The sequence below is a fragment of the Thermobia domestica genome, chromosome 10 (genome assembly GCF_964235325.1).
Source record: "Thermobia domestica chromosome 10, izTheDome1.hap1.1, whole genome shotgun sequence".
Lineage (NCBI taxonomy): Eukaryota > Metazoa > Arthropoda > Insecta > Zygentoma > Lepismatidae > Thermobia > Thermobia domestica.
Genome location: NC_137463.1, coordinates 86,597,246 through 86,625,199, shown reverse-complemented (window position 1 = coordinate 86,625,199; position 27,954 = coordinate 86,597,246). Strand labels below are relative to the sequence as shown.

Here is a 27,954-nt window from a genome sequence, read left to right as displayed (position 1 = left end):
CCAAATTACATGCGCTAACAATTCGGCTAAGCAGATTATTTCTTTACAAATAAAAGGAAAAAAAGCAACATTTTTCTTTTCTAATGTTTTTACTCACGACCAAAGACGATAAATTTTGACGTTTATGCTTATCAGAAAGAGCCCACAGGAAGATTAATACAATACATAACCAATTAATTGATATCTTATTTAGTGTTAAACAAAGCTTTCTACTACGTAAGATTTAACTTATGACTGTACAATAGTTGTTAAATTACAAGAAAAGTTGTATTATCGGGGAAAAGTTGCTAACGACACCATACACGAAGACTACTGGATATTATCGACAGAACAGTATCTTAGTACATACAATTGTGGTTCTCAGGATCATGAATGAAAATAGTTATTGAAATTCTCACTTTTATTCATTATTCTTTTTAATACAATAAGAAAATTAATGTAAAATGAGCTCCTTTAATTGTTAATATTTTTCAGGCAATCAGTAATTACACTTTTCTATCATACGTTGAGAATACTATATCTATCTTATGACAATATCTACACGCTCTTGAAGTTGGTATATTAATTATAAAACTTTTAACTGGACAACGAACGCAATTTTCCTAGTTAATACTTCAAATACACCTCACCTTCACATTCTTTCCTGTAACACTAGTAGCTTTTGTATGAACGTTGTCAATAACTTACTTTTGAAACGAGGATAATCATATACTGAACAAAATTAACACATAATAATTCATACATAAGAAAATATAATTCAATCGCCAGCGTTTCACACATATCACACATCCCAGCGCGTCACACCAAACTAAAACCTGCCACCAACTACATTCTTCGCACGGTCATTTTCTTATCTTCTTCGTATGACTATCGCGTTACGAGACCCATTATCAAGCATTCCGTACTGTAGAAGTCCATACAAATTGTAGTTTTGTAAATTCATGTTTATATCATTTCTTAGCAGTTTATAGGCATCTACTCACAGTCATGTGAGCAATTGCTAAAGACGGTAAATACTCACTGAAAATAAATCAATGTTCCTTTTTATTTTTCAACACTTTATGCGATAAAAACATACTAATAAGAGAGAAGTGAACTAGTGATTACAGACATGGTGGATTTATAATTTCCATTTGCTCCGGATGTGTTAGTATCAAGTACTACATTGTTCATCATAAATTCCATACAGAGTGATGAAGACTGTTGCCTTCAATCTGTCTTAAGAACCGAACTTGGAATTAAATACATATGAACATCTTTGGAAATATTAATGACTAATGAGAAACGCCAAAGAACAAACATCATCACAAACAATTCAAATTTGCTTACGTTAATATTGTGTGTAAGCTACAATCAAATAGAGCAGCATTTTACCTGGAGCGGTTTGAATTCCAAGTTAAGCTGTATGCTACTCTAAAGCTTTTTTCTCAATCATCACAATACGGAATATTCAGCGAAAAGCATGACCATTTTTTCTAGTCATGCTGATCTAATAGAAATTTCGAGCTTGCAGGATATTGCAAATCACATTTTCTGCGTGACATCTGTAAAAGGTTGCCATTAGATGTGCTTTGTTCAATCCTTTTCGTATCACCCTGTATCTCCTAAACCATTTTTTGGAAGAGATGATTCCATAAGTTTCTTTGATTTTTTAAAATTTAATACAAGTCCATGATTTCATCTTGTAATAATCTTATATAATTCGCTACGCAACTCTCAGGAATTACTATACGTAGTGACGTCTTACCCATTTGTTCGTAACACTTCAAAAATTACATTCTCAAGTTGGCCTATATTTCAAGTTTTATATTGTGTTTTTATCTCTCCTGAAACATTGCTATTCTTGCATGAAGATCCGAAGATTATAAGCCGATCAGTCGACGATTGAAGTTGGGCACATAGTCAGTGGCGGATGTATCCGGGGACGGGGTGCCTAGGCCCCAGTTTTTTGAGTGACAAAAAATTAAGCTATTATTTATATATTTTTGAAATTGTATAGTAAACCCATGATAATTATGCCTATTATAATTTGGGTTCTGATTGCTCCCCCAGTTTTTACCTTCTAGATCCACCACTGCACATAGTGAGTCTTACTATCATTATTGCTGGTCTTTTTTGACCAGAGTTCGCTACTTGTTTATTCAAGTAGCTCCTCAACTGATTCACGATACTGGATCAACACCATAAAGTTTGTTGTCTCACCAGCGATCGAACCAGAGACCCTCTACATATAGAAGGCATGAGCTGTTGTCATTGAACTATGGAATATCCAAAGTTAATCTGGAAACAGTGATGATAGCAGCACAAGAAATAATCTCAAGATTTATATTGAATGTACAGACTCCCACCAGTGATCAAACCTGGGATCATTTACACCAAAGATCACTTATTCTTTGAAGGTTGGTCGTTAGACTTTTGGGTAAAGAACACAAACGATATGAGTATGCATTATTTTAACTAGCTGTTCAGCCAAGTCTCCGGCTTCTTGTAGACTATATGCTATAAAGTTAAAATCGTCTCCCAGACCATAGGCGCGTATGCTAATCCTATAGTCAATGAAGGTTATAGTAAATTGTGCCATGGTTTCGCCAATGAAGGTTAAGGTAATTAAAAATGCATAATTTACGGTGTAAGAGAATGAGTGAAGACAAACGAGAACACCCTAAAAAAAAAAAAAAAAAAAAAAAAACTGGAAATGTGCGGCTTTTGACTACAACAAAACTTTCTGGTACCTCCCATATAGCAATGAAGTCTTGACTTGAGCTCACAAACAAGCTTGAATCCAGCAACCTAATTTCTCAAAAATGAAATTGCTGAGACTTTGCCGTTTCAAACTCTTGTAAACTTTCCACACCATATTTTCTACATGGCTACTGAAGCAAGCTATTAGAATAGTGTTTCCTGGACAAGCTCACTATATCTTGCAGTAGTAAGCATAAATCAAGGAATCCTGCAAAACAGTAAGTTTCACAAAACAAAATTGCCGCAGATTTGTTGTGTAAATCGGTTACTATATATGACTAGGTTCAATAAAGGTAGTTGCTCAAGTTGGGTAATATGTGGTCACCACATCAAACTCCAGCGTTATTATTTCTGGTTTTCTAGTAATCTGTAATAATCTTGTACGACTCACATTTATCAGCTAATAATAGTTTCATTTTTTGTAATTTTTCATTTTTCGATCACTCTAGCAAGAATTAATTTGAACCATACTAATGGAGAAGTTTTAAGATTGTTTCAAATTACTAAATCTATTGAATTTGTTCAACACAACAACCAGTACTCATATTTAATAATTTGAGGAAAGTCTTCTATGTATTGTGTCTAATATTTAACATACAATTAACTGTTCTGTTTCGGTAATAACTCACAACTTCGTCAGTAGATCCGAGTAACTCATGAGTTATTCATTTCACTTCTCAGAACTTTCTCTTGCACATGAATCCTATTCTTACTGTGTAATGTTGTGCAAGTGTTATTGCAGTGTAAAACTTGATGAAGAAAATTTTTATGAAGATTTATGTAAATGTGTGATTTGTTCACTTCTAACATACACTTTGTAAAGATGCTTTTATAATCTTAAGTTCATGTTAAAAGTTAATTATGCATTCAAATTCAAAGCTCGGTGGTAGAATGCTCACCTCTGGTGTAAGAGAACCCTGAATCGATCCAGATTTTGCCAAGTGTTTTTTATGCTGATGCGTTGGAATTAGCCTTCCTTGGGATTCTACTGTTTTCTCCCACTTTGTTCATTCCACCATTTTGATTATTATCGTCATCTCCATTATCTTTAGCCTGAAGCATAAAATGGAACGTTAAAATTCAGTAGTAATAATAATAAATTTATAAAATTAAACTTCTACGGTTATACACTTCACTAATTTTCTGTAGTAATGTTCTAACTAACTAACTAACTCTATGGCCTATGGAACCCGGAGGTTCAGTGCCGCGTTCACAAAAGCTCTCCACTGACTTCTATCCTTAGCTAATTGCATCCAGTTTCTACTTTGTATTCCTATCTCTGCGAGATCCATCTTAATATTATCCTCCCATCTGCGCCTAGGTCTTCCTAATGGTCGTTTTCCTATGGGTCTACCAGTCAACACTTTGAAAGCGTTTCTACTTTCTTCCATTCTAGCTACATGACCTGCCCACCTAAGCCTCCTAGACTTGACGACCCTAACAATGTTGGGTAAACCGTATAAACTACGTAGTTCCTCGTTATGAAGCTTCCGCCATTCCCCATTCTCGTTCCTCTTGGGTCCGAATATTCTTCTCAGGATCCTGTTCTCAAATACTTTCAGTCTATGTTCTTCCCTCAGAGTAAGCGACCATGTTTCGCAACCATACAGAACAACAGGCATGATTATCGTTTTATATATTTTAAGCTTCAAATTCCTCGACAGAATTCGCGACGACAAGAGATTTTGAACCGAGTAGTAACACGAATTCCCTGCTTTTAGTCGACATTTAATTTCTTCGTGAATATGATTTTCGTCTGTTAATATTGATCCTAAATATTTGAAAGTATCCACTTTATCAAAAGCATTATTTAATATTTTAACGCCTCCACAATTTGCCGTATTACGGTCCCGAAGCACTTCCATGTATTTAGTCTTCTCTGCATTTACTTCTAAACCCATGTCCCTGCAAGCGTTTAATAAGATCTCTGCATTTATTTCTACTGTTCTCCTATCATCCCCTATTAAATTTACATCATCAGCATATGCCATAACCTGGTGAATGCCGTTCAACTCTAGGCCCTGGTTGCTATCTTTGATTTTCCTTATGGCGTATTCCAGCACAAAGTTAAATAATAATGGCGACAACGCATCTCCTTGTTTCAGGCCATTTTCGACGTGGAAGCTCGGGGACAAAAATTTTCCTACCCGGACTTTACTTTGGGATTCACTTAAACATATCTTAATTAATCTAATTAGCTTTCTCGGTATTCCAAGTTCTGTAAGAACGTTGTATAATGTAACTCTCCTAACCGAGTCGTAAGCCTTTCTAAAATCAATAAATAGTTGATGTACCGGGGTATTGTATTCCCACTTCTTTTCGAGTATTTGGCGAATGGTAAATATTTGGTCGATAGTTGATCGATTTCGTCTAAATCCGCATTGATAATCTCCAATAATTTCATCTGCGTATGGGGTCAATCTTCCTAACAGAATATTTGAAAGGATTTTATAGGATGTTGACAGAAGAGAAATGCCTCGATAATTATTACAGTCAGTTTTGTCGCCTTTCTTGTGAATTGGAACAATGATTGACTCTTTCCACTCTTGTGGCAATTCTTCCTTGTTCCAGATAAGGAGAATGAGTTTGTGTATCTTGTTCCACAATTTTTCGCCTCCAGCTAAAATTAACTCAGCCGGAATTTCATCTACACCCGGAGATTTGTGTTTCTTTAATTTCTTTATAGCGGCTTCCACTTCTATTTGATTGGGTTCTGGAATATACGGTTCTGCGGTGTGTATCTCCTTTTCTCCACGCACATTAGTTTTTGGCTGCGTGTTCAGCAAATCGTCAAAGAAATCTTTCCATCTATTTAAGAGGCTATCCGTATCAGTGAGAACTGTTCCGTCCGATTTCTTTAATATATAAGCACGAGGTTGATAGCCTTTCTTAAATTCGCTGATCCCCTTATACATGTCCCGAATATTTTTATTTTTACTATTATCTTCAAGTTCCTTAATTTTAGCTTTCAAAAAATCCCGTTTCTTTGTTCTAAAAGTTTTGGAAGTTTCCCGCCTGATATCTGCGAAATTTTGTGTAGTTATTTCATTCGGATTTTGTAGCCACCGTAATTTTGCCTGTTTTCTCTTCTCTGCTAGTTTAATGCATTCTTGGTCGAACCATGGTTTGTTCCTACGTATTTCCGCGTGTCCCAATTTTTCTATTGCTGAACTTTTAATGCTATCTCTAATTTCAATCCAAGTATCCTCAACACTAGTGCACTCCGAGTCTTCTAAGACCGAGAATCTATTCGAAACTTCAATCTGGTATTCCTCTCTTACCTGGCTCTCTTCTAATTTCTTTAAATTAAATCTCTCCGTTTTCGGACATTGAATATTACCTTTATTCAACGATAATCTCTCCCGTATTATCGCTACTACCAGGTAGTGATCAGTGTCACAATCAGCCCCTCTAAACGACCGGACGTCAATTATGCTAGATTGTCTTCTTCTATCTACTAAAACGTGATCAATTTGATTATGTGTTTTTCCGTCTGGTGATGTCCAAGTGTATTTATGAACGTCGCGATGTGGGAATTTTGTACTCTTCACGATTAGGTTTTTGGATGTTGCAAAGTTCACGAGTCTAACACCGTTGTCATTACTTTCCTTATGCAAACTTTCGTTCCCTATAATCGGTTTGAAAATATCCTCTCGTCCTACCTTCGCATTGAAATCCCCTAATAGAATCTTCATATGGTATCGCGGGAGTTGGTCAAATATCCGTTCCACTTCTTCGTAAAAACTATCTTTTATATCGTCACCCTTATCTTCAGTTGGAGCATGTACATTTAAAACAATAATATCACACCACCGTCCCTTAAGAGTAATAAAAGAAAGTCTGTCAGTAACAAATTCAACCCGTTTAATTGCTGGTAATATTCGTTTGTGAACGAAAAACCCTGTTCCTAACTGGTGATTTTTATTTCCTTCCCCGTAAAAGAACGTAAAATTTCCGGAATTCTCAGATCCATTTCCTTCCCACCTAACTTCCTGAACTCCTACTAAGTCCATCCTGTATTTCTCTAACTCACTCGTTACAGATTTTAACGCGCCTGCCCTATAAAGACTTCTAATATTCCATGTTCCAAATCTCATGTCCATTTTCTTTTGCTGATGTCGTGCCAAGTTATCAGTCCTTGTCCGAGGCTTTTGTGAATGTTTCTGAACAAGTACCTTTTTTTACAGGATGAGGGTGTTAGCCTTACCCAAACCCCCAAGCTGGAGGACCACTCCTAGTCGGCTGTCCGCGACTGCTTATTCAGTATATTCGCAGCTAACCTCTATATCTAGAGGCCTTCTCCTCGATCCGCAACCTGAGGACGCGCCATGCCGTGGTGACAGGAACCCACGACACTTAATGTTTACTAGTTTGTTAATGTAAGGAAGTACTTAGGAACTTATAACGATGATCCAAAAAGTGTGGAAACACCCAAATAAAAGGGGAGATCTTAAGAGAACAGCAAAATAACACTATAGGTTAGTGGTACAGGTGGGAAAAAACTTCTATGGCCTATGATGTCGCTGGCTGCCATCTTGAAACCCATCATTTTGAATTCAATTTCATTTTCTTAATTAAAAACCATGTACTAGGATACTTCCTGAAAAAAAAAATCAAATGAGTACAAGGCCCACAACATGGTTTCTATCTAAGAAAAAGGAATTCAAAATTGCAAATTTCATGATGATGTACACAGACATCACATGTTCTAAAAGTTTTTACCCCCACCTGTACTACTAATCTACAATGTTACTTTTTCAATTCGATTAAAGTCCTGTCAATTCGCTTAGAATGAAAACATATAATGTATAACAGAGTGCTAGAGCTATACAAGAGATAGAATCATTCTATTGCGGTTTGAATTTAACATTTTTTTGTAGCACCACGGCTATATAAGACATAAACTTACAGTTTAACGGGCAATCCTTGTAATATATACTTTCACAAGGAATCAATCCCGGGTCAGAGCGGTAGCTAGATATACTAGCATCCGGAACGAAGTAGAATTCAGTGCCCCTACTCATCTTACTAAGATTTTCCTGTAGTTTTTTTAACATTATAAGAGAGAAAGCCTTTGTTGTTATGCTACTCAGAATTTTTATCAAGCTACTTGGACAGACTATTGCAACAGCTAAAAGCGATTATTATGTATTATAAATAAGAGCTGTTTTCAAGAGGCTTATTTTGGACTTTTTGTTAAACTTGACAAAACTACCTTTGGTTAGTAAACAGCTCCATTTGGAGCACAGTTGTAGAAATGATTTTAAAGTGTTCAAAACGGGTGACAGCATTAATTTCCGGTAATAATTACAAATTTTTGAAATTGTATTCTGTATGTGACCAGATAAATAACATTTTAATTTCGATTCTTTTACAGTAAAAAAAAAGTGAAATATAACTGAAATTCAGAAGAAGCCATCTTTGCGAATTCCTCAATATTGATCGATGGAAGTGAGAATATGTTTAATGTTCGTATTTAAAATCCAAAATGTATTTTGGCTACTACATTTCTTTGAAATTACAGTAATTACTTAATTTCTTAATCAATGAAAATTTCTTATTATTATTTAAAGTTACTTATTAATTAGCATTTTAAAAATACACTAACACACATGCAGACATTTCTATATAATGTGTGTAAAAATATCATAACTAGATACGTACACACACATATATACACAAAAATATCCTGGAGATAGAAGGACCTGTAGTTGGTGAAAGATCCCAATAAATTCCTTCAAATTGAAAGCATTTCATATATAAGTGGAATAAAAAATCAGTAGTATTGATCAGTCTGATAAAGACGAAATTCGTTGCGTTAAGTCCCTTAAGCTCCTATTCTGCAACTGCTTCAAGTTCGAAATGTTGTTACTCCCCTTGTTTGCCTTCATTTTTAATATTCGCATGTAAACACCAGTTTCTGTGTTTCTCTGCACCCTTCTCATTTTCATACCTTCATTACCACCATTGTTATTAATTCGATTGGGTAGAAGAGTGGGATTAAGTAATCAAATTCATCACCATCAAAACACAAGATATGTATTTCAGGTCGCTTATCAGTTTTGCAGTGAAATTCATTTATGTTTGGTGCTAGAAGTGTTAACATTTTAAACATAGAGAGTTTAAAAAAACATTACTAAAGTTATTGCAATAATTAATTTTGAATGTGTACAAAACCAAGTTAATTTTATCTCTATTTTATCTTGTAGTTTGTATTATTTATTTATTTATTTGAATCTATATTTACTTCCGTTAGTATTAATTAATACATTTATCTTGTATTGTTAGGTTTTCCAATGGCTGTATCTTTTCCTCATTTTTATAATGGAGATCCATTACTCTTGGATGCTGTCGAAGGCCTTCAACCAGTCAAAGAAAAGCATGAATGTTACATGTATGTGCAACCGGTGAGTTCAACTATTGACGGAAACAAAACATTATCGTAAATATTATCGAACAGAAAACTATAACGCAAAGGTTGTTTAAATATAAAGGATGTGCATTATACCATAACGATTCACAAATATGCTGGAAGTGATTCCTTTTATTACCATTTTGGTGTCTACCAATGTCTACCACAATATCTTTGCTTTCTGTTAATCTCAGTTAGTAGATTTAAAGGAGGCAGGCTTTCTTAACCCTCGGTTATTGTGGTAGATATTTTTAGCTCTGTAATTGTATTGATTATGACAACCCTTCTTAATGTTTCAAACTTTATTTGATACAACTGCTAGCATTTATGAGAGAAACTTTGAGTGGATTTTAAAAGCTATTGTAAAGACAACCATGCACATCCTTCATTAATGGAAACTTTATATATGCTGGAATATATGTAACTTCATTAGTAACGGAGGGATTATGTATCTTTTTATTTATTTATTTCATGTTATTTTACATGTCGCGATTAAAGTTATAAGAAGCTCTATCTACCCCCTAAATATGATTCACAATTTAAAACCATGAGCTTTTAAAATGAGATCGAAATTAGAAAATCAAAATAAAGTTATTATAGACGTTGTAAAGTAATGTTCTTTTATATGCACACTCAGGGAGCACATTCACATAGATATATTGTATTATTATAATAGCCTACTATGATGTATATAATATTATCGTTTTCATAGATTTTACTATTTGCATAGCAAACTGCTCGAGAAATTTGAAATTGGGTCTCATTTAATACATTGCATTTTAAGCACTGAAAGTAAATACTTATTATTATTATTATTATTATTATTATTATTATTATTATTATTATTATTATTATTATTATTATTATTATTATTATTATTATTATAGTAACAGTAGTAATATTGTATATGTATGCATTTTACTTTATTATTTTACAGATACATGGAATATTAAAAGCAAACAATTTTGCTATTTCACAAGCAAGTACGATAATGAAAAATAAAGAAGAGAGAAAGTAATGACAATTATTTTTTGAAAAGAAAACACTAATGTTTTACAGATGTTTTAAGCTGGTAGCTGTTTTTAAATGTGTCCATGTAGAAATTTACTAAGTACTGAATCCATAATGCCGTCAAGAAACAAATAATTGGAATTACGGTGTACATGAAGTGAAACGTCGTTTTATACAAATGGTTCATCTCGTAACTTACATAGAATCCAAATACAATTAGGTTTGCTTTCCTTCTGTCTTTATTAATTTTTTAAACGTGTTAAAGCAAACACAACTTTTCTTTAGCCATTTGCATGCAAAATAGGAAAGCATAGCAAAATATATTTCTGGGCCAATGGCATGAAACAACTATGAAAAGATAGAAGGGCAGGAGTTATGGTTTTGCTAATAATGTAGTATCCGATAAATAAGCGCTCGGGCATCGCATGGAATAAAATGTTGAAGTGCATGTGGTATCTGTATCATTAATTCTACTGACCATCTCAACTAATATGCTTATATAGTCCATAGGAGATGGTGTTTATGAAAACCTCACAGAACTTAAGGTAAAACATCAGGTTTTTAAGGACATATTAACTGACATAAAAAAGTTCGATTTATAGCTAATCAATATCATATCAAGTAACCTATTAGCGTATTCGCTAGTGGCACTATTCTAGCAGCATAATACTATTGCCAATTAGTATGACATTTTTTATCAGATTGTTATCGATTTCTTGGCAATTACAGCGTACATTTAAGAATGAGAATGTTAAATACAAATCCATAAATTGCGGAATTCTGCGTCCCGAAGAATTGTACTGGGACGCTGAGACACAATCCGGTAAAATACGGGACTATACGAACCCTGCCCGAGGTAGTATTTTTCCTTTCAAGAGAAAATAACAAAATTTGAAAGAAAAATAATAATATATGAACGTTTCATTTCAAAACAGAGATTTATCATCTAATTGAAAGAGTAAACACCTAAACATTTTCCAATATCTTAAAGGATTAAATCTGTTGTTTTGGCAGTAACTAAAGTCAATATAACTAACACTTCATACTTTCAAAGTCATTCCTTGTTTTCAAGTTCATTTTAACTCTTGTCGAGTTCAATCTACAATGTTCAATATTTGAGATAAAAAACACGTGTATGGATTTCTGGATTGAAAAAAAAAAACTCTTTCAGAGTTGATTATTTACTTTTGAGCGACAAAGGGAGAGAAAAAATATATGGCAATCGTGTGAACAATCTAATTCTAGATATCAACAGATTTATACGTTTCATGGCCCATAGATAACGGAAAAATGATTTTTCGACATATGTCTTTCTGTTCATTTGATCATCCTTTTGTACGCTCGCCTAGAGGTTACACTGTTGAGCGTATCTGAACCAAATTTTAAACTTAATGATTTTATGTTACTCTTGAATGAGTTTCATGAATTTTCTTCCCATCCCCAAAGTAAGGATGAATTACTGGACGGTAAAAGTCAAATATTGCGATTTTCTCAAAAACGGTTATTTTGTTTATATTTCATAAATGAATCTTTCATTAACATCATCATACTGGGTATGTCATTTGGAGAAAATTGATAAGGAGTAGTTTATTCTTGGGGTAAGTTCCTTTTCGGACGAATTTCTTAAAATTGACTCAGATTATATTGTTCATACTTCATGAGTAAATATTTCATTATTAACCTTATATTGCGTAAATTACTTCTCACGAAGAGATTCACAAGGGATTGTTTACTCTTGAGGATGAGTTGCTTTTCAGACTAATTTCTCAAAAATTGCTTTTTTTAAGCGATTTGTTTATATTTCATAAATAAATATTTCACTAATATTCCGTAAATCACTTTCATGAGAATATCCACAAGGAGTAGTTTAATCTTGTGGGTGAGTTTCTTTTATATAGTTTTGTGAAATACAGCAAATGCAATTTGTTGATATTTTATCAACAAATATTATTTCATTAATAATACTAACATATCTTATAAATCATTTCTTATGGAAAAATCTACAAGGGGTGGTTTACTTTTCCGGACGAGGTTTCTATGGGCGAAGTTTTTACGAAAATACCTTATAATTTTGTTTGTATTTCACAAGAAATTGTTTCATTAATAACAGCAGTACAATATAATTTTGTTTGTTTCATTAATAACACCAGTGAAACATGATTTTATTTGTTTCATAATAACTGCAGTACAACATGATTTCGTTTGTTTCATTAACAACTGCAATATAACATGATTTCATTTGCTCCATTAATAACTGCAGTATAACATGATTTCATTTGTTTCATTAATAACTGCAGTATAACATGATTTCATTTCTTTCATTAAGAACTGCAGTATAACATGATTTCGGTTATTTCATTAATAACTGCAGTACATGATTTCATTTGTTTCATTAATAACTAAGGTAAAACATGATTTAGCTTGTTTCAGTAATAGTTACAGTTAGAGATGCAAGGGTTCGGAAAAAAACCGGCTTTTTTGAAAAAAAAACTCGGTTTTTTCTGCTTTGCTTTTTTGCTTGGGAAATTTTGGGCTTTTTTCAAAATTCTGCTTTAAATCGATAAAGCAGACTTTGTTTCGCTTCTCTATAACACAGAAAGTCATTTAATTAGTGGTTGATGCCGATAATAATATAAAACCTCGAAAGTAAACCATGAATTTCGAAAAGATATTTTAAACAATTTTACTTCAACATTTTTACATTATGAATTCCGAAGGATTAACCAATGTATATAATAAACACATTTTAACCTCCTATATACAAAAGTAAGCAGAGTTGGCAAGAACCATCGTTGTTTCTGAAAATGCCAAAAACCCGTTTTGGGGGGGCAGTTTAAACCAGGCTTTTTTGGGGTTTAAACCAGGTTTTTTGATTTAGATATTTTGCTTTATGTATTTGTATTACATATTCACAGAAATAAGTTTGTTTCGCCTTGGTGTTATTATTCAACAACGGGGTTATGCTGGAAGAGGTCCCATAAGCTTAAAGAAGTCCGGTCAGTAAATTTCTTAAATTGAGAAACTCCCGCCCTAGCCATCGGGAAAATCCCGTCATTCTTTTAAATGTAAAACAATAACGGGAAAATCCTGTAAAATTTAATTTGCATGTAAAATTTAAAGGTCAACGTATTATAATCAGTACGCTAAAACTGAGTGACACACAATCATAGTCAACGTCTTGCGAATAAAATCAGAAAAATAAACACACTGCTGAACAAGACTGCACTTATTTAATATGAAAACACATTTACACGTGACGTTTCGATCTTCTATCCAAGATCCTCATCAGACGTGAGTGTACGTCTGATGAGGATCTTGAATAGAAGATCGAAACGTCACGTGTAAATGTGTTTTTATATTAAATAAGTGCAGTCTTGTTCAGCAGTGTGTTTATTTTTCTAAAACTGAGGTATTCAATTACAAATTTAGTATGTAGGTATCATTGAAAGTCCAATCCAAGCTAATGTTGGAAGCTAAGTAGGCAATCGATAAATTTTACCAATTTTAATCAATATATTTAAGCAACCTTCGCTTCTTTATAAAACAACAGGCATGCAGAAATATATAATTTGGTTTCGTTTTGTATGTTTAGGTTTAACATCCTTAAGTAATACCGAGGTTATCAAGGAGAAGACTTTCGCTTAAAGTGACATCCGAAAGAGTACTTGGTTTACACATGAAAGAAGGGTTGTGGTTCGACCGACAATTGAACATGGGACACCTTGATTAAAAGGTGAAAAGGAAATAAGACTAATGCAGATGGTTTGACATGTGAAACGTCACTATGAAGTTCACACGATTCGCATTTTTGTTCTTTTAATTTTTTTAGTTTAAACCAGTTATTTTTTTTAAAAAAAAAAAAAAAACAGCTGGTGTAAACGAGCCAACCCTAAGAGTAAAAACTTCTTTCAAAAAATACACAAATAACTAGCAAAATTGTATGTAGTATTTTTACTTCAAAATATTCCATACCCTCTTTTTGAAACAAAATAAAATTAAAATAAAACATAAGAGAAATACTTAGATTTGTATGATACAATTAAAGGCTGCACATGGTTCTGTATATTCTTGAAATTCTACAGTCAAGTTTTTTATAACCACCATCAAGGGCGCCCATCAGGGGGGTTAAGGGGGCGCTTGCCCCCTCTAGAGGAAAATGTACTTCTGAATATTGAAAATCCAATAGGATTTTTACATTAGTTACAGCAAAATTTGAAACTATTTTTGAAACGTCGCTTATACTTCCCCTCCTTGGAAACCACAACATGGGCGCCCTTGACCACCATCACGGTTTACCCAGTCCTCAAGTTTTCTGAATTTTTTACAAGAGGGATTCAACATATCATTACGGAACAAAAAAAAAAGACTACGGAATATATTTAAACTAAATACAACTGCACAACAAACGTGACTGAGTGGTTAGCTTTTGCGCTTCCATCGGGAAGTCCGGGATTCAACCCAGCATTCGACCATTCTGACAAAGCCTTCCTTCATTCCATCTGAGAATGTAGAAATAGTGCGTGTACTGGCCGACTAGGAGTGTAGGAGTTGGCCGACTTCCTTTCTTATTGTTTTTAAATCGTTATTATTACTAATTACCAGCAGTGACGGTTTTGCGAAAGTTAGAGGATCGGTCTTTCGGACTGAAGCCTGTTCTCCAAAGTTGTGGAATGTCTAAAACGAACGAAATATCTATTAGTTATGCCTTTACTCATAAACTTTAAGCTCCCGTCAAATAAAAATTACGAATGTTTAGAAAAACTAAACATTAGTAGTAAGAAAACCCCTCCCAAAACACTTTTTTAAATTCGCCACTGATTCTCAGTATAAAATGATCTTCAAGGTTGTATCCAGAAGATTATTGCTAAACATATAAACGAAACGAAATATTAGTTATGCCTGTACTCAAAAACTTCAAGCACCTCCCAAATAAAATTAGGACTTTTTAGAAAACGAAACAATCAGAGAAACCCCTCCCAAAGTACTTTTCTAAATCCGCTATTGATTATTTGTATAAATTGGTATTCAAGGTTGTATCTGGAAAATTATTGCTAAATCATTGCACAACTACAGTATAACAGAAATGTGGAAATACGGTTTGACGGACATATTGAAAAACGTATGCTTTGACGGATATATAGAAAAACGTAAGTTTAACTTTCGTGCTAGAAGCTGGAGTACTAAGCTCTTAGAAATGAAACACGGATGACAAACTAAACTGATCTAGAGAAGGAAAAAAATTGTCGATAACTCAAAAGTTAAAATAAAGTTAAATAACCTGTAAAATTGCCCTCAAATACTACATTCTTCATGTTAGCTTTAATTCGTAAAATATGTGCTCCATCCATCTTGATGGTGAATTACAGAGCTAAATATGGCATTCAGGTCGTGGAAATCTTATCTAACTATAGAATATACTATAAGAAAGCTATTTGGATAGAAAAATCATGAAAATGAAAAAAGCCAAAATTTCCAAAATTCTCGGTTTTTTTCCAAAAAAGCCGGCTTTTTATGTGAAAAAAACCATCGATTCAAAAAAGCCGGCTTTTTTGCATCTCTAGTTACAGTACAATATGATTTCGATTGTTTCATTAATAACTACAGTGCATGATTTCATTAATAACTGCAGTATAACATGACTTCGTTTGTTTCATTAACAACTGCATACAGCATGATTTCGTTTCATTAATAACTGCAATACAACATGATTTAGCTTGTTTCATTAAAAGTTGCAATACAACTTGATTTCGTTTGTTTCATTAACAATAGCAGCATAACATCATTTCGTTTGTTTCGTTAATAACTCCAGTACAATATGATTTCATTTGTTTCATTAATAAGTGCAGTACAAAATGATTCAGCTTGTTTCATTAATAACTCCAGTACAACTTGCTTCTATTTGTTTCATTAATAACTGCAGGACAACATGATTTCGTTTGTTTCATTAATAACTGCAGTACAGTATGATTTTGTTTGTTTCATTAATAACTGCAGTACAATATGATTTAGCTTGTTTCATTAATAACTGCAAGACAACATGATTTATCTGATTTCATTAATAACTGCAGTAGAACATGATTTAGCTCGTTTCATTAATAGTTGCAGAACAACATGATTTCCTTTGTTTCATAAATAACTGCAGCACAACATAATTTTGTTTGTTTCATTAATAACTGCGATACAACGTGATTTAACTTGTTTCATTAATAACTGCAAGACAACATGATTTTGCTTGTTTCATTAATAACTGCAAGACAATATGATTTAGCTTGTTTCATTAATAACTGCAGGACAACATGGTTTCGTTTGTTTCATTAATAAGTGCGGGACAACATGAATTCGTTTGTTTCAAAAATAACTGCAGCATAACATGATTTCGTTTATTTTATTAATACCTGTACTACAATATGATTTCGTTTGTTTCATTAATAACTGCAGTCCGATGATTTAGTTCCTTTCATTAACAACTGCAGTACAACAAATACACACGCGAACCACAATCAAAAGCATGTCAGTTTTGTTAGTGCGATGTCATCTGTCGATTGATATACTGTATCTTTCTCTTTGGACAATATTATGATAAACAAAATTTAAGAATTGATATAATTTTGGCCTATATCTGTATGCATCGTACTATATATTGTCGTATTACTAGAGTCATAAGGAAAAACTAGATAAGGTATATATATACCTAGTTATATAAACTCCAGCGTCAGTTTCATCTTATTAGGTGGCGTGGTTATCGTACAACTCGAATTTTTAAGTTGACTTATTTATTTTGATTTTCTCGGAAACTACGCATATAAAGATTTGCATTCATTAAATAATTTGGAACATTAAACACATTATTTTATTATATAGATAATAATTTAGTAATTTTACTTTCCACATGTATTTATAAAATAGGATAATGTTGGAAACGAAAACTTATGTTGATGTTCATTAACACTATGTAATGAGGAGGAGATTTTTTTCCAATGTGTATCACCCGTTCTTAACGCGCAATGTGTACATAAATGATCCGATGATTCTTCAGATAGCGGAAAATCAACATGATAGCGAATGAAAAGAGATAAGTTATTCTCCATCATGAATATATATATATATATATATATATATATATATATGATATAAGGTCTTGTTTTCTTGTAACTGCATGTTGCTACTTCTTTTTCTTCATACTTCAAACAATTTGGACTGAAAATATTAGCTTGTTTTTGCGTCAACTTATTATAATTAAAGTTGTGTTCTGTCCTTGTGTAAAAGAACATGTGTGTATTCCTTTCAGTTCATACGATGATGTGGTTTGATGCAATATATTTGTAAGAAGGTCACTCACTTCTTATAAAATTAGTGTTACCAAAAGTGTTAGACAAATTTCTTGCATACATGAACAAATACTTCTCCATTAACATTCAAACTGTGTTGAGTGACTTTGTTATTAGTAAAAGTAAACTCATAAAAAGCTTCGGAAAATATGCTCCCTGAAATAATCGAGTTCTTTATGTTACTTTTAATATTCGCCTTTGATTTAAATGTTTGTTCTAGATGTGTTTCATTCGCTGAAAAAAAGTGAAACATACGAAACATATTAGTGTTTAGGATTCTTATAAAGTTACAAATAATGATTTAATGAATATTTTAATAATTACGATCCGTCATTCAAGGTAAGACCTACGGAAGTGTAGCAGTACTAAGAGTTAATTTTTAAGATGCAACTGAACTGCTTTTATATTTTGAAGTTTTATATCTAGCAAATTCTTATGGGATTTTACTATAAATTTTATGACATTGATTTCCTAAAACTTGCAGGCCCAGTCATCTCTTGTATTAATGTTCTGACTACTACTGTTTAGTCTTTGATTTGCTACCAAGAATGATCACTAATATCAACGTATTATTTCATTTGTCGCTGCGCACTTAGGTTGTTTCAATTGCATCAATAGATGTCAATTTCTTTTCTATCTAGAAATAGTAATTTACTTCTCATCAAATTCCTTCTTTACGCATTTGTTAGTAACGTATATTTTTCAGTAAACAATACCCGTACCTTGTGACAATATATATAGTAAATATCCTTCTTTTTATTCAGAATTTCTGGGTAAAACCTCAAGTTCACCTAGAATTTAGAAAATAACTGTTAATAAAGAATACTCTACAGATTTTTACGGATACTAACACTGACGTCTGATAGGGCTGTGGATAGGAATAACAATGCAAATTTCCTGATATTGTCAGTGATCGTCGGGATTACAAGTTCTGTAGGCAGGGTACTAAGTTTGGTACTACACATTGCGAAATAGGATTTCCTAAGATATTAATTTCAACTGTCGGAGCATTCTGGACAACGTTTGTCTAATATTTTTTATTTTTAAGTATAATGTTATTAGTGTCAAACCATTACAAGGGCTATACTAATCTATGTGATTTTATCTATATCAAGTGTTTTTTTTTTTTTTTTACACCATCTTCGTTAATGCGCATATCCTCTATCACTGACGTGCCTGCTCTCTACAAGTGCACCTCCGTGGTCCTTCTCAGGCATCCCTGCCCTGACTTGGTTAAATAACATTCTGGATCTTAGTGAGTATCTAGCACAAGTTCGTTTACATTTTATGCAGTCGTTTTTATGGCATACGTCCGAACACGTATTTATACCTGGAAGAGGAAGTTCTCGTAAAGTGAATCTGCACTCTTGAAAGCAATTCGTACTTTAAGAAACGACTTCTAAGACACTACGAGTCAGGGGTAAAAGTGGATCTGAAAAGGTAGGGGGACGGTAGGTAGCGGCATGACGTCAAGCCATCCCCTTGTCTATCTTTGCCTATTGTAATTTTTTTAGAAACTAGGGAAACGCCGTACATATTTTTGGAGGTGGGGGATGGCGTCCTCCCGCTTTCCCTGCACTTTTACCCCTGCTGCAAGTGGATTTCGAGATAAAATAATTGCATGTATTATGATAGCACGTAATTGTTTCCAGGGCATATCAGTTTGCCAGCATATTATTATTCTTGTGCAATTATTTGGGCATACGCCAGAATAATAAAAGTCCAGAATGTGTCAGCTTTTACTTCATTGGCCACACAGAAGAAAAAAGAAAGGTTACTAGTAAACAAGAAAAAGGTGGACAGTAACCAAGCTAGTTAGTCAATATAGGGACAACAAAGCCATGTGTCCCAGCAACCAAACCAAAAAGGTTAACAAAGAAGGTGATTGGAACCTTGCGTTACAGGTTAATGTTGCTAGGTTACTGTGTAATAACTCACGGGGTACGCTAACCGATCACATAGTTACCACAACCATAGCACCATAGCTAGTAACCCGTCACCTAGTTAGCATGTTGGAACAACCGACTACTAGGTTAATGAAACAGGGTGCGTCAATTACAGTAATCTGGTAAATATTACAAATTGATTAAAATAATTGGAATTGCTCCTTCAAACACAACCTTAACGGTTGTGAATACACATAAAAATGCCATATGAAAAGAAATGACAACTCCTTAAGGTTATCATTCAATTTTATGTTTGTCTTGCCCTTGTACCCCTACCAGAAATATGTAACAACTTACAGTGAGATTTCCTTCGGACGTATTCACAATTGTTAAGACTTTTCGTTCATAAAATTGCAAATGGCGACGTTGCTGTTTGTGCTTCTATGTGTTACCAGTAAACAATTTCTGGACGGTTAAATTTATCTTGTGAGGAAAATCGATTGATAACAACAGAGGGTTTTAAGTTAAATTAATTTTCTTGAATTGGTTACCTTCTTCTAACTTACCTTATAGGTTAAAAACAACCGAACAACATTGTATTGTTTCTACAACCGAACCGAGTACTGTGTCTACTCATTTTCCAGTAACCTTATTCGATTGATTCCTCGCAAAATCAACTTTTTATATATATATATCAGAAGGGTTGTTGCAAAGTATTAACTGGTTCTAGCAGCCAAATTAGCCATTAACCTCCACTAGGTTACCGCTTATTTTTCACAGTGCAACCAAATTATAACAAATAAACCACCGTCCTTTAATTGTCTTGTGAAATTTTTAGATACAATACTCGCCATCCTGTATAAAAGAATAGATAGATAATTATAAGATTAAAAGGTAAATTTAATCTTTTTATTTCCTCTCCGCTAGTGACCAGTAGATCCAATCCAAATTTGATAACTAGTAGGCCACGCATTGTGATTTAGCAATGTATATATACACAAAAGACATTTTGTCTGTTCATGTTTCATGTAAGTTACCATAACAGGAGCTAGTGGAAGATGTATATCATTTAATGTAATTATTTGAAGTTGAAAACACAGCAGATATCTGGGTTGGCAACGATCAGGCAGCAACCGCAGCGCCAGGCTGTTACTGGAGGTGTGTTAGATGAAACTACATATTGTATGAAGAACAGTAGAACGGCACTATGCAGGGAACTGAGTAAACAATGATTGTGTAAAATGGGCGACCTCTCTGACTTGCAAGAAGAGCAAATTGTTGGCGTTCTGTTAAGTGGTGCGATCGTGACGAAGGTAGCCAGTGTGTTGTGTTTATCGTTAGGGACAGTGTCGAAGGTGATGACGGGCTGCAAAATTTACGGCTAAACTACATCAGCAAAGAGGAATAGTAATAATAAGAAAATGTACAGTGACAGGCCCCGTCGAGCATTAAAGTGGTTTGTCACTCACAAGGGAACATCTTATATTGATAGTGGCAATGCCCAATCAAACAATGCGCAATCGATAGAGGAGTGAAGAAAAATGAGAAATCCAAAGTTTTATGGACCGACACCCAGAAACACAGGAGATACAGAGGAAAGAAATATCTAGAATCATGTGAAAATAGCAATGCAAAAGACACACTGACACAGAAAGAACTCCAAAATGATTAAAGTAATCAAACTGGTATTTACACAACAGCATAGTAAGCAAACATTGCACCCATATACACCCTCAATAACATAATATGTAATGCAGTGTTGCCAACGGAGCAGACAATGAAGCTTTGTTAAATGGCACGGACCACAAATTATAACATCTAGCAAATCTAATTATGAGTAGAACCATACCTGTGATATCTTGATGTACAGTGTTGCCAACGTTTGAGGATAGGTCATATGAATTCCCTTATGACTCTTGGATGTAGACGACTACATACAGTACACGATTCGAACTAGTTAAAACCAAAATATGAGACCACAAAAACAAGAATATTATCACTGAAGTACGAAAATAAGGAACTAAGTACAGTGTTGAAGCAATTTTGCCCACGTGGAAAATCAGTATAGTATCAAATACAACACACAAAATTTAATATAGGAATTGATATAGGCCTATCTTCAAACGTTGGCAACACTGTACATGACGGCTTCACAGGTGTAGTTCTACTCATAATTAGATTTGTTTGATGCTATAATTTGTCTTCCGTGCCATTTAACAAAACTTCATTTTGTGCTCATTTATCAACACTGCATTATATATGATGTTCTTGAGCGTGTATGTGGGTACAATGTTTGCTTACTATGCTGTTGTGTAAATGTCACTTTGATTACTTTAATCATTTTGAAGGTCTTTCTGTATCAGTGTATCTTTTGCATTGCTATTTTCACATGATTCTAGATCCTTCTTTCCTCTGTATCTCCTGTGTTTTTGGGTGTCGGTCCGTAAAACTTTGGATTTCTCACTTTTCTTCACTCCTCTATCGATTGCGCATTGTTTGATTGAGCAACGCGCTACTATCAATATAAGATGTTCCCTTGTCAGACAGTTATTGTGAGTGGGGCTGTCGTGTAAGTGATGAAGGAACTCGCGCAGCACTTCTTATTGCATGTATCAACAATCACAGTCGGCCTCGAGTCACGTAACATGAACATACAGGGTTAGGTTAAACGGGTGAAATCGTTCATAAGGAACCATAACGCTTTAGCACGACGCCAATTGTAGCTGTAACATATAACATGGATCATTTATGACTGAAAACGTGTGATATTTTTAGATGAGTCATCGTTCATTGTATTTCAAAACCATGGGATGTGTTTAGGTATTTATTTATTTATTTATTTATTTATTTATCGTTATTACCTATTACAGAACTATTGCTCCCTTTACAATAGGTATTACAGGTATTTTTCTTATAAAATTACACAGTAAAACTAATAAAGACGGACATTACAAAAAGAAAAGAATAAACAAAGTAAAAAGAAAAGTAACAAACATATACAGAATAATGAAAGAAAATAGTACATACATTCAATACATTACATAGTAAAAGAGTAAATACATTGTTTTGTTATAAATGTGTAATAAATGAATACATGAACAAAGTGCAAACCGTAGATATTCCTATATATAATTTCATATGTATTTGATATTTGTTTTGTAGTTTCTAAATATACATGGTCCAAATCGCATTGCAAATCAGTAGGTCCTCATTAGCTACAAAAGTACTGTTTACTTATTAATGTATTCTTTTATTATGCTAATATAATATTCAATATTCATTGCAAAGTCGACATCACAACATTTTTTTACTAATAGATTATGCTTTCTAGTTATCCTTGCTATTGGCGAATTTTGATGTACGAGTGTATTAGACTTACAACAGTGAAAAGGTAATCGAACTCGTAGACTGTGCTTCCTAATATTAAAATTTAATAAATGTAATAGTTCCTGACTATCGACCAAACCATTAACTATTTTGTACAAGAATATTTGATCAATTAATTCCCTCCTATCACACAAGCTCTCATAATGAAATTCCGTTAAAAGGGTTTTATACGATATTCTCTCTTGATACGATGACCTTTTATGTTTTTTATAAAAGAGACATCTTAAAAATTTATTTTGTACCCGCTCAATCTTTTTTATATAATATTGATAACAGGGAACTCAAATTATACATCCATATTCTAATTTAGTTCTTACAAAGCTATTGTATAGACTGCAAATTGCATTTATATTTCTGAAATCAACAGTATTTCTATTTATAAATCCCAATGTCTTATATGCATCATTAATAACAGATTCAATATGATTTTCATATGTAAGACGGCAACTAATTGTCACACCTAAATCTTTCACTTTATCCTCTCTTCGTAATATTTCGCCATTCCTCTTATACTCATATTTATATGTTACTAACTTTCTAGAAAATGACATAACAAGACATTTTCTTACATTAAAAAACAATCTGTTTTCTATGCTCCACTTGTAACAATTATTTAAGTCAGCCTGCAAATCTAAAGCGTCATTTATTTTGTTAACTACTTTATATATTTTAAGGTCATCTGCAAACAGCAAACAATGAGATGACTTAATTGTTTGCGGTAGATCATTTATAAATAACATAAAAAGTAATGGTCCTAAGTTGGAACCTTGTGGTACACCTGATAGAACTTCATACTGTACTGAATTAGTCTGATAATAGGAAACGTACTGTTTCAGACTTGATACATAGGATATGATCAATTTCAACAAACTATTAGAGAAACCATACATAGACAACTTTTTGATCAAGATAGAGTGATCAAGTTTGTCAAACGCTTTAGCAAAATCTGTATAAATTACATCAACTGAGACCATTGTTAATTGCATTAGATATAAATTGAGTAAACGTTACTAAATTTGTCACTGTAGATCTTTTAGGACAAAAGCCATGCTGGAATTCAGAAATATATGATTTTACATGATTATATATTCTTTTGTACAAAATCTGTTCAAATATTTTAGAGGGTGCTGAAATTAATGATATTAGCCTATAGTTCTCAATCACATCAGGATTACCCGATTTGTGAATTGGACAAACTTTACTAAGTTTCCACTTATCAGGAAATATTTGAGTTTTCAAAATGATATTATATATATAACACAGAAGCTTCACTATTAGATCGCGACATCCTTTGTATATATACTGAGGTATTTGGTCAGGTCCACTGGATTTACTTGATTTTGATTTCTTTATTGATTCCTTGCATTCGTCTTCATGTATGATATCAATATTTAAGCAATTAGGTACTGTCAAGTGATGTGTGCTTGGAATTTCGTATGATGGAGGTTCGCAGCATACACAGTTTTAAAGTATTGTGCAAAACTATCTGCTATTTCCCGTGTAGACAGTAAAAGTGAACCATGATATGTCATAGCGTTGATGTTTCGATTGTTAAGTTTTTTACTTTTAATGTAATTCCAAAAATAACTAGGGTTGTTATCAAGATTATTTTCAAGATTGTGTAAATACAGATTATATTCTATTTTTATCATTTTCTTCAACTTCTTACGCAATTCAATAAACATAGTTTCGTTATACTCAGAATGATGTTTTCTCTTTCTATAATACTCCTTTTGTTTCAAAGTTTTAATTATGTCTGTGGAAAACCAATTGGGAAATGATCTTTTCTTATATAACTTTCTATTAGAGACATTTTTCTCAATAATGTTGGTAAAGACCCTATAAAAGTGACCCAATGCTTCATTCGGATCTTTCGAATTATATATTCCATCCCAACTAACTTTCTGTAAATCATGATAGAAACTCAAAAAATCTGCTTTAGAATAGTTATAAACTGTAATCGAGTTGCATCTAGCATGAGATGGTCTAACAATTATCGATTCTTTAATTAACAAAGCTGGGTGATATAAATCTTCAGCTACAAAAGGTTCTGATATTCTATATACATTCATATTTTCACTAAGGTTTGTTATTACTAAATCTAATGTTTTGCCAAATCGATTCTTTATGTCATTTATAGATTTAACGTTGTTCAATGACATAAAATTAGCAAGAGAAGAATATATCGTTCCACCTTGTAATAAATCAAAATTTGAGTCTGTTACCAAAGATAAGTTAAAGTCACCAACCAGAATTATATTAAAATGATGTGATTTAATGATTTCTTCTACCCTTGATAAGAAATTATAATAAGTTTCAGCTCTAGAATTGGGCGGAAAATAAACAGCAATTACTAGATGCGAACGATTTTCTACTATAATTTTAAGGCAAACTGCTTCAATATTTTCTATATTGATGTCGATTCTATATGTATGAAAGTGGTTTAATACTGCTATAAAAACACCACCGCCTTTTTTACTATTTCTGTCTTGTTTAAGGTATGTCGGGTACCCAGTCTGTCTGTTTGTCTGTCAGTCTGTCGACAGGTATCGCAGCAAAATCGATATAGCAGAGATAGCAAAATTTTTTAAAAATATATTCAGTATTCCAAGGATAGGTCACATCTCGTTTAATCTCTATTCAAAGTGAAAGAGTAAAAATTTTCTATTTGCGGTTTCAGTATTGACTTCTATAGATAAGAAAAATGGTAATATATCGACAGATATGATCTTAATTTTGATTCAGCGTTTCAAGAATAAAGTATTATCTCCACTTGTATCTCTATGTTCAACTAAGAAGTGCTAGAAGTTCACCATTTCCGGCCGCAACACTGAATCTCATAGAGCAAAAATGTTAATATTTAGAGAGGAACTTTTTTTTTTTTTTCATATGGATTAGATTCCACGGATCTATTCACCGGTGCTTTATCCATTCTATTCGAGTTCGGGGGAAAACCTAAAGCTCTAAGTGGGAGATCATATTCATCACCTACAGGGCACAATCAGCAGCAAAAGTATCTTCCAGCCTGATTAATCGTCATATCTCGGTCAGTTCGAAACGCCTTTTAGTCTTTGCAATTCATGTTAACACCATACTTCTGAATTTTTAATTTCGGTATACGGACAAAATCTCGCGGCCGAAACATCGCCGCCCAAAATCTCGCCGGCCAAAACCTCGCGGGACAAAATCTCGCCGGGCCATAACCTCGCGTGGCCAAAACCTCGCCGCCCGAAACCTCGCGGGACAAAATCTCGCCGGGCCAAAACCTCGCCGCCCAAAACCTCGCGGGACAAAATCTCGCCGGGCCGAAACCTCGCGTGGCCAAAACCTCGCGGGACAAAATCTCGCCGGGCCAAAACCTCGCCTTGCCAAAACCTCGCCGCGAATGAAACTTTTCTTTAAAATTTACCCAATGTGTTTCCTAATATGCAATTCCACATTACAAATAATAATAATAATAATAATAATAATAATAATATACAAAACATCGTGTGCGTGGGCTTTCTCGGGTTATTCCCGTTTCCTCCCACTTTCTTTATTCGATCATTTCCTTCATCCTGGTCATCTACGTCTCCTTTAACCTATAGGACATAACCAAGGGACGTCGTAAAAACTCATATATTGTTTCATATTTTCATAAATATTATTAGATTTTTGTTAAAATTTTAAGTTTTTGGATGTTCCAAAGTTCACGAAACTAACCTCGTTAGTTGTCATTACTTTTCTTATGCAGATTTTCTTTCCCTATAACCAGTTTAAAAACATCCTGTCGCCCTACCTTCACATTGAAATCCTCTAATACAGAAATAGAATTTTCATATGGTATCGCGGGACTTGGTCAAATACCCGTGATACTTCTTCTGAAACAGCGTCTTTTATACCGTCATCCTTATCATCTGTTGGAACATATACATTTTGGTCAGGCGCGATTTTGGGTATGGCGATATTTTAGGGCGCGAGGTTTTGGCCCGGCGAGATTTTGGCCCGCGAGGTTTTGGGTGGCGAGGTTTTGGCCCCGCGAGATTTTGGCCCGCGACGTTTTGGGCGGCGAGGTTTTGGCCAGGCGGGGTTTTGGCCCGGCGAGATTTTGTCCCGCGAGGTTTTGGGCGGCGAGGTTTTGGCCAGGCGATGTTTCGGCCTGGCAAGATTTTGGGCCGCGAGGTTTTGGGAGGCGAGGTTTTGGCCAAGCGAGGTTTTGGTCCGCGAGGTTTTGTACCCAAACCCTTCTGAATTTTTAATTTCTCCTGATTTTCGAAGGTTTTACACTTTACAGAGGTTGGCTGAATATCAGATCCGCAATGGAACGAAGACATAAGAAAAAATATTTCAAGCCACACCTGAGATCGAACTTAGGTCTCCAAGTTGGTAGGCAAGTGTCTTACTGAATACACTATTGCATCTCCTTTGAAGATGTAAAGTATGTATTTTCTGAGAATGTAAAAAGAAAATACCACTGTTCGCAGGAATGACAGATAATATGGTGAACTGTAAGACGATGTTAGTTTATTAAAAGTTTAATAAAATTATATTATTGAAGCGATGTTTCATTTACGGTTTCCACTCGATCTCCTTCCACAAACAATATTGAACAGGCCGTTTAGGGAGCTTAACGTTTTACACGAGCTTAAAAGCTAAAATTAAGATAAATGTTTTGGAACATTTCTTAGATTCGTTCACTGCAACTTTCAGCTTCTTTTGTGCATCATACGTAAGTTCTTCCTGACAATAATTGGCTTTGAGTTCTGTATGTTTTTTTCCTTACGGAAGTAATATGTGTCTATCTACCTGTCGTCTACCAAACCTCAGGTTAAAATTGTTTGTGAAGTATTTATGATGAAAATTGTAAGTAACGGTAATATACAGATACAATTGTTAGCTTCAAACAATTCGTTCGTACTAGGGATGGCCAGAACCGGTTCTTGGTGGAACCGGTTTTCGGGTCTGAACGGATCCGGTTCTAGAAGATCCGGTTCCGGAACCGGTTTTTCGGATCCAGGTCTGGAACCGGTTCTTCGGATCCAGGTCTGGAACCGCTTCCGCTGGAACCGAAACTTTGTTACCATCCCTACCTAAACGCGAGCTGCTGGCAAGCTGTGAACAGTATGCTAGATGAAATGGTGGAAGCGACAGGCAGGCTCCCAGACGGCGGCAGCTTGTCTCATTTGGCTAAATAAACTGGGTAACTGGC

At 34.0% G+C, this 27,954-nt stretch overlaps 1 protein-coding gene across 1 annotated transcript in view; it reads left to right on the top strand.

The window, feature by feature from the left end:
- LOC145661534 (scavenger receptor class B member 1-like) overlaps window positions 1-27,954 on the top strand; it is a 324,106-nt gene that overhangs the window by 249,307 nt on the left and 46,845 nt on the right. Inside the window, exon 7 of the mRNA XM_081726856.1 lies at window positions 9,031-9,149. Coding sequence (XP_081582982.1) covers window positions 9,031-9,149 — 119 coding nt within the window. The remainder of the gene's footprint in view (window positions 1-9,030; window positions 9,150-27,954) is intronic.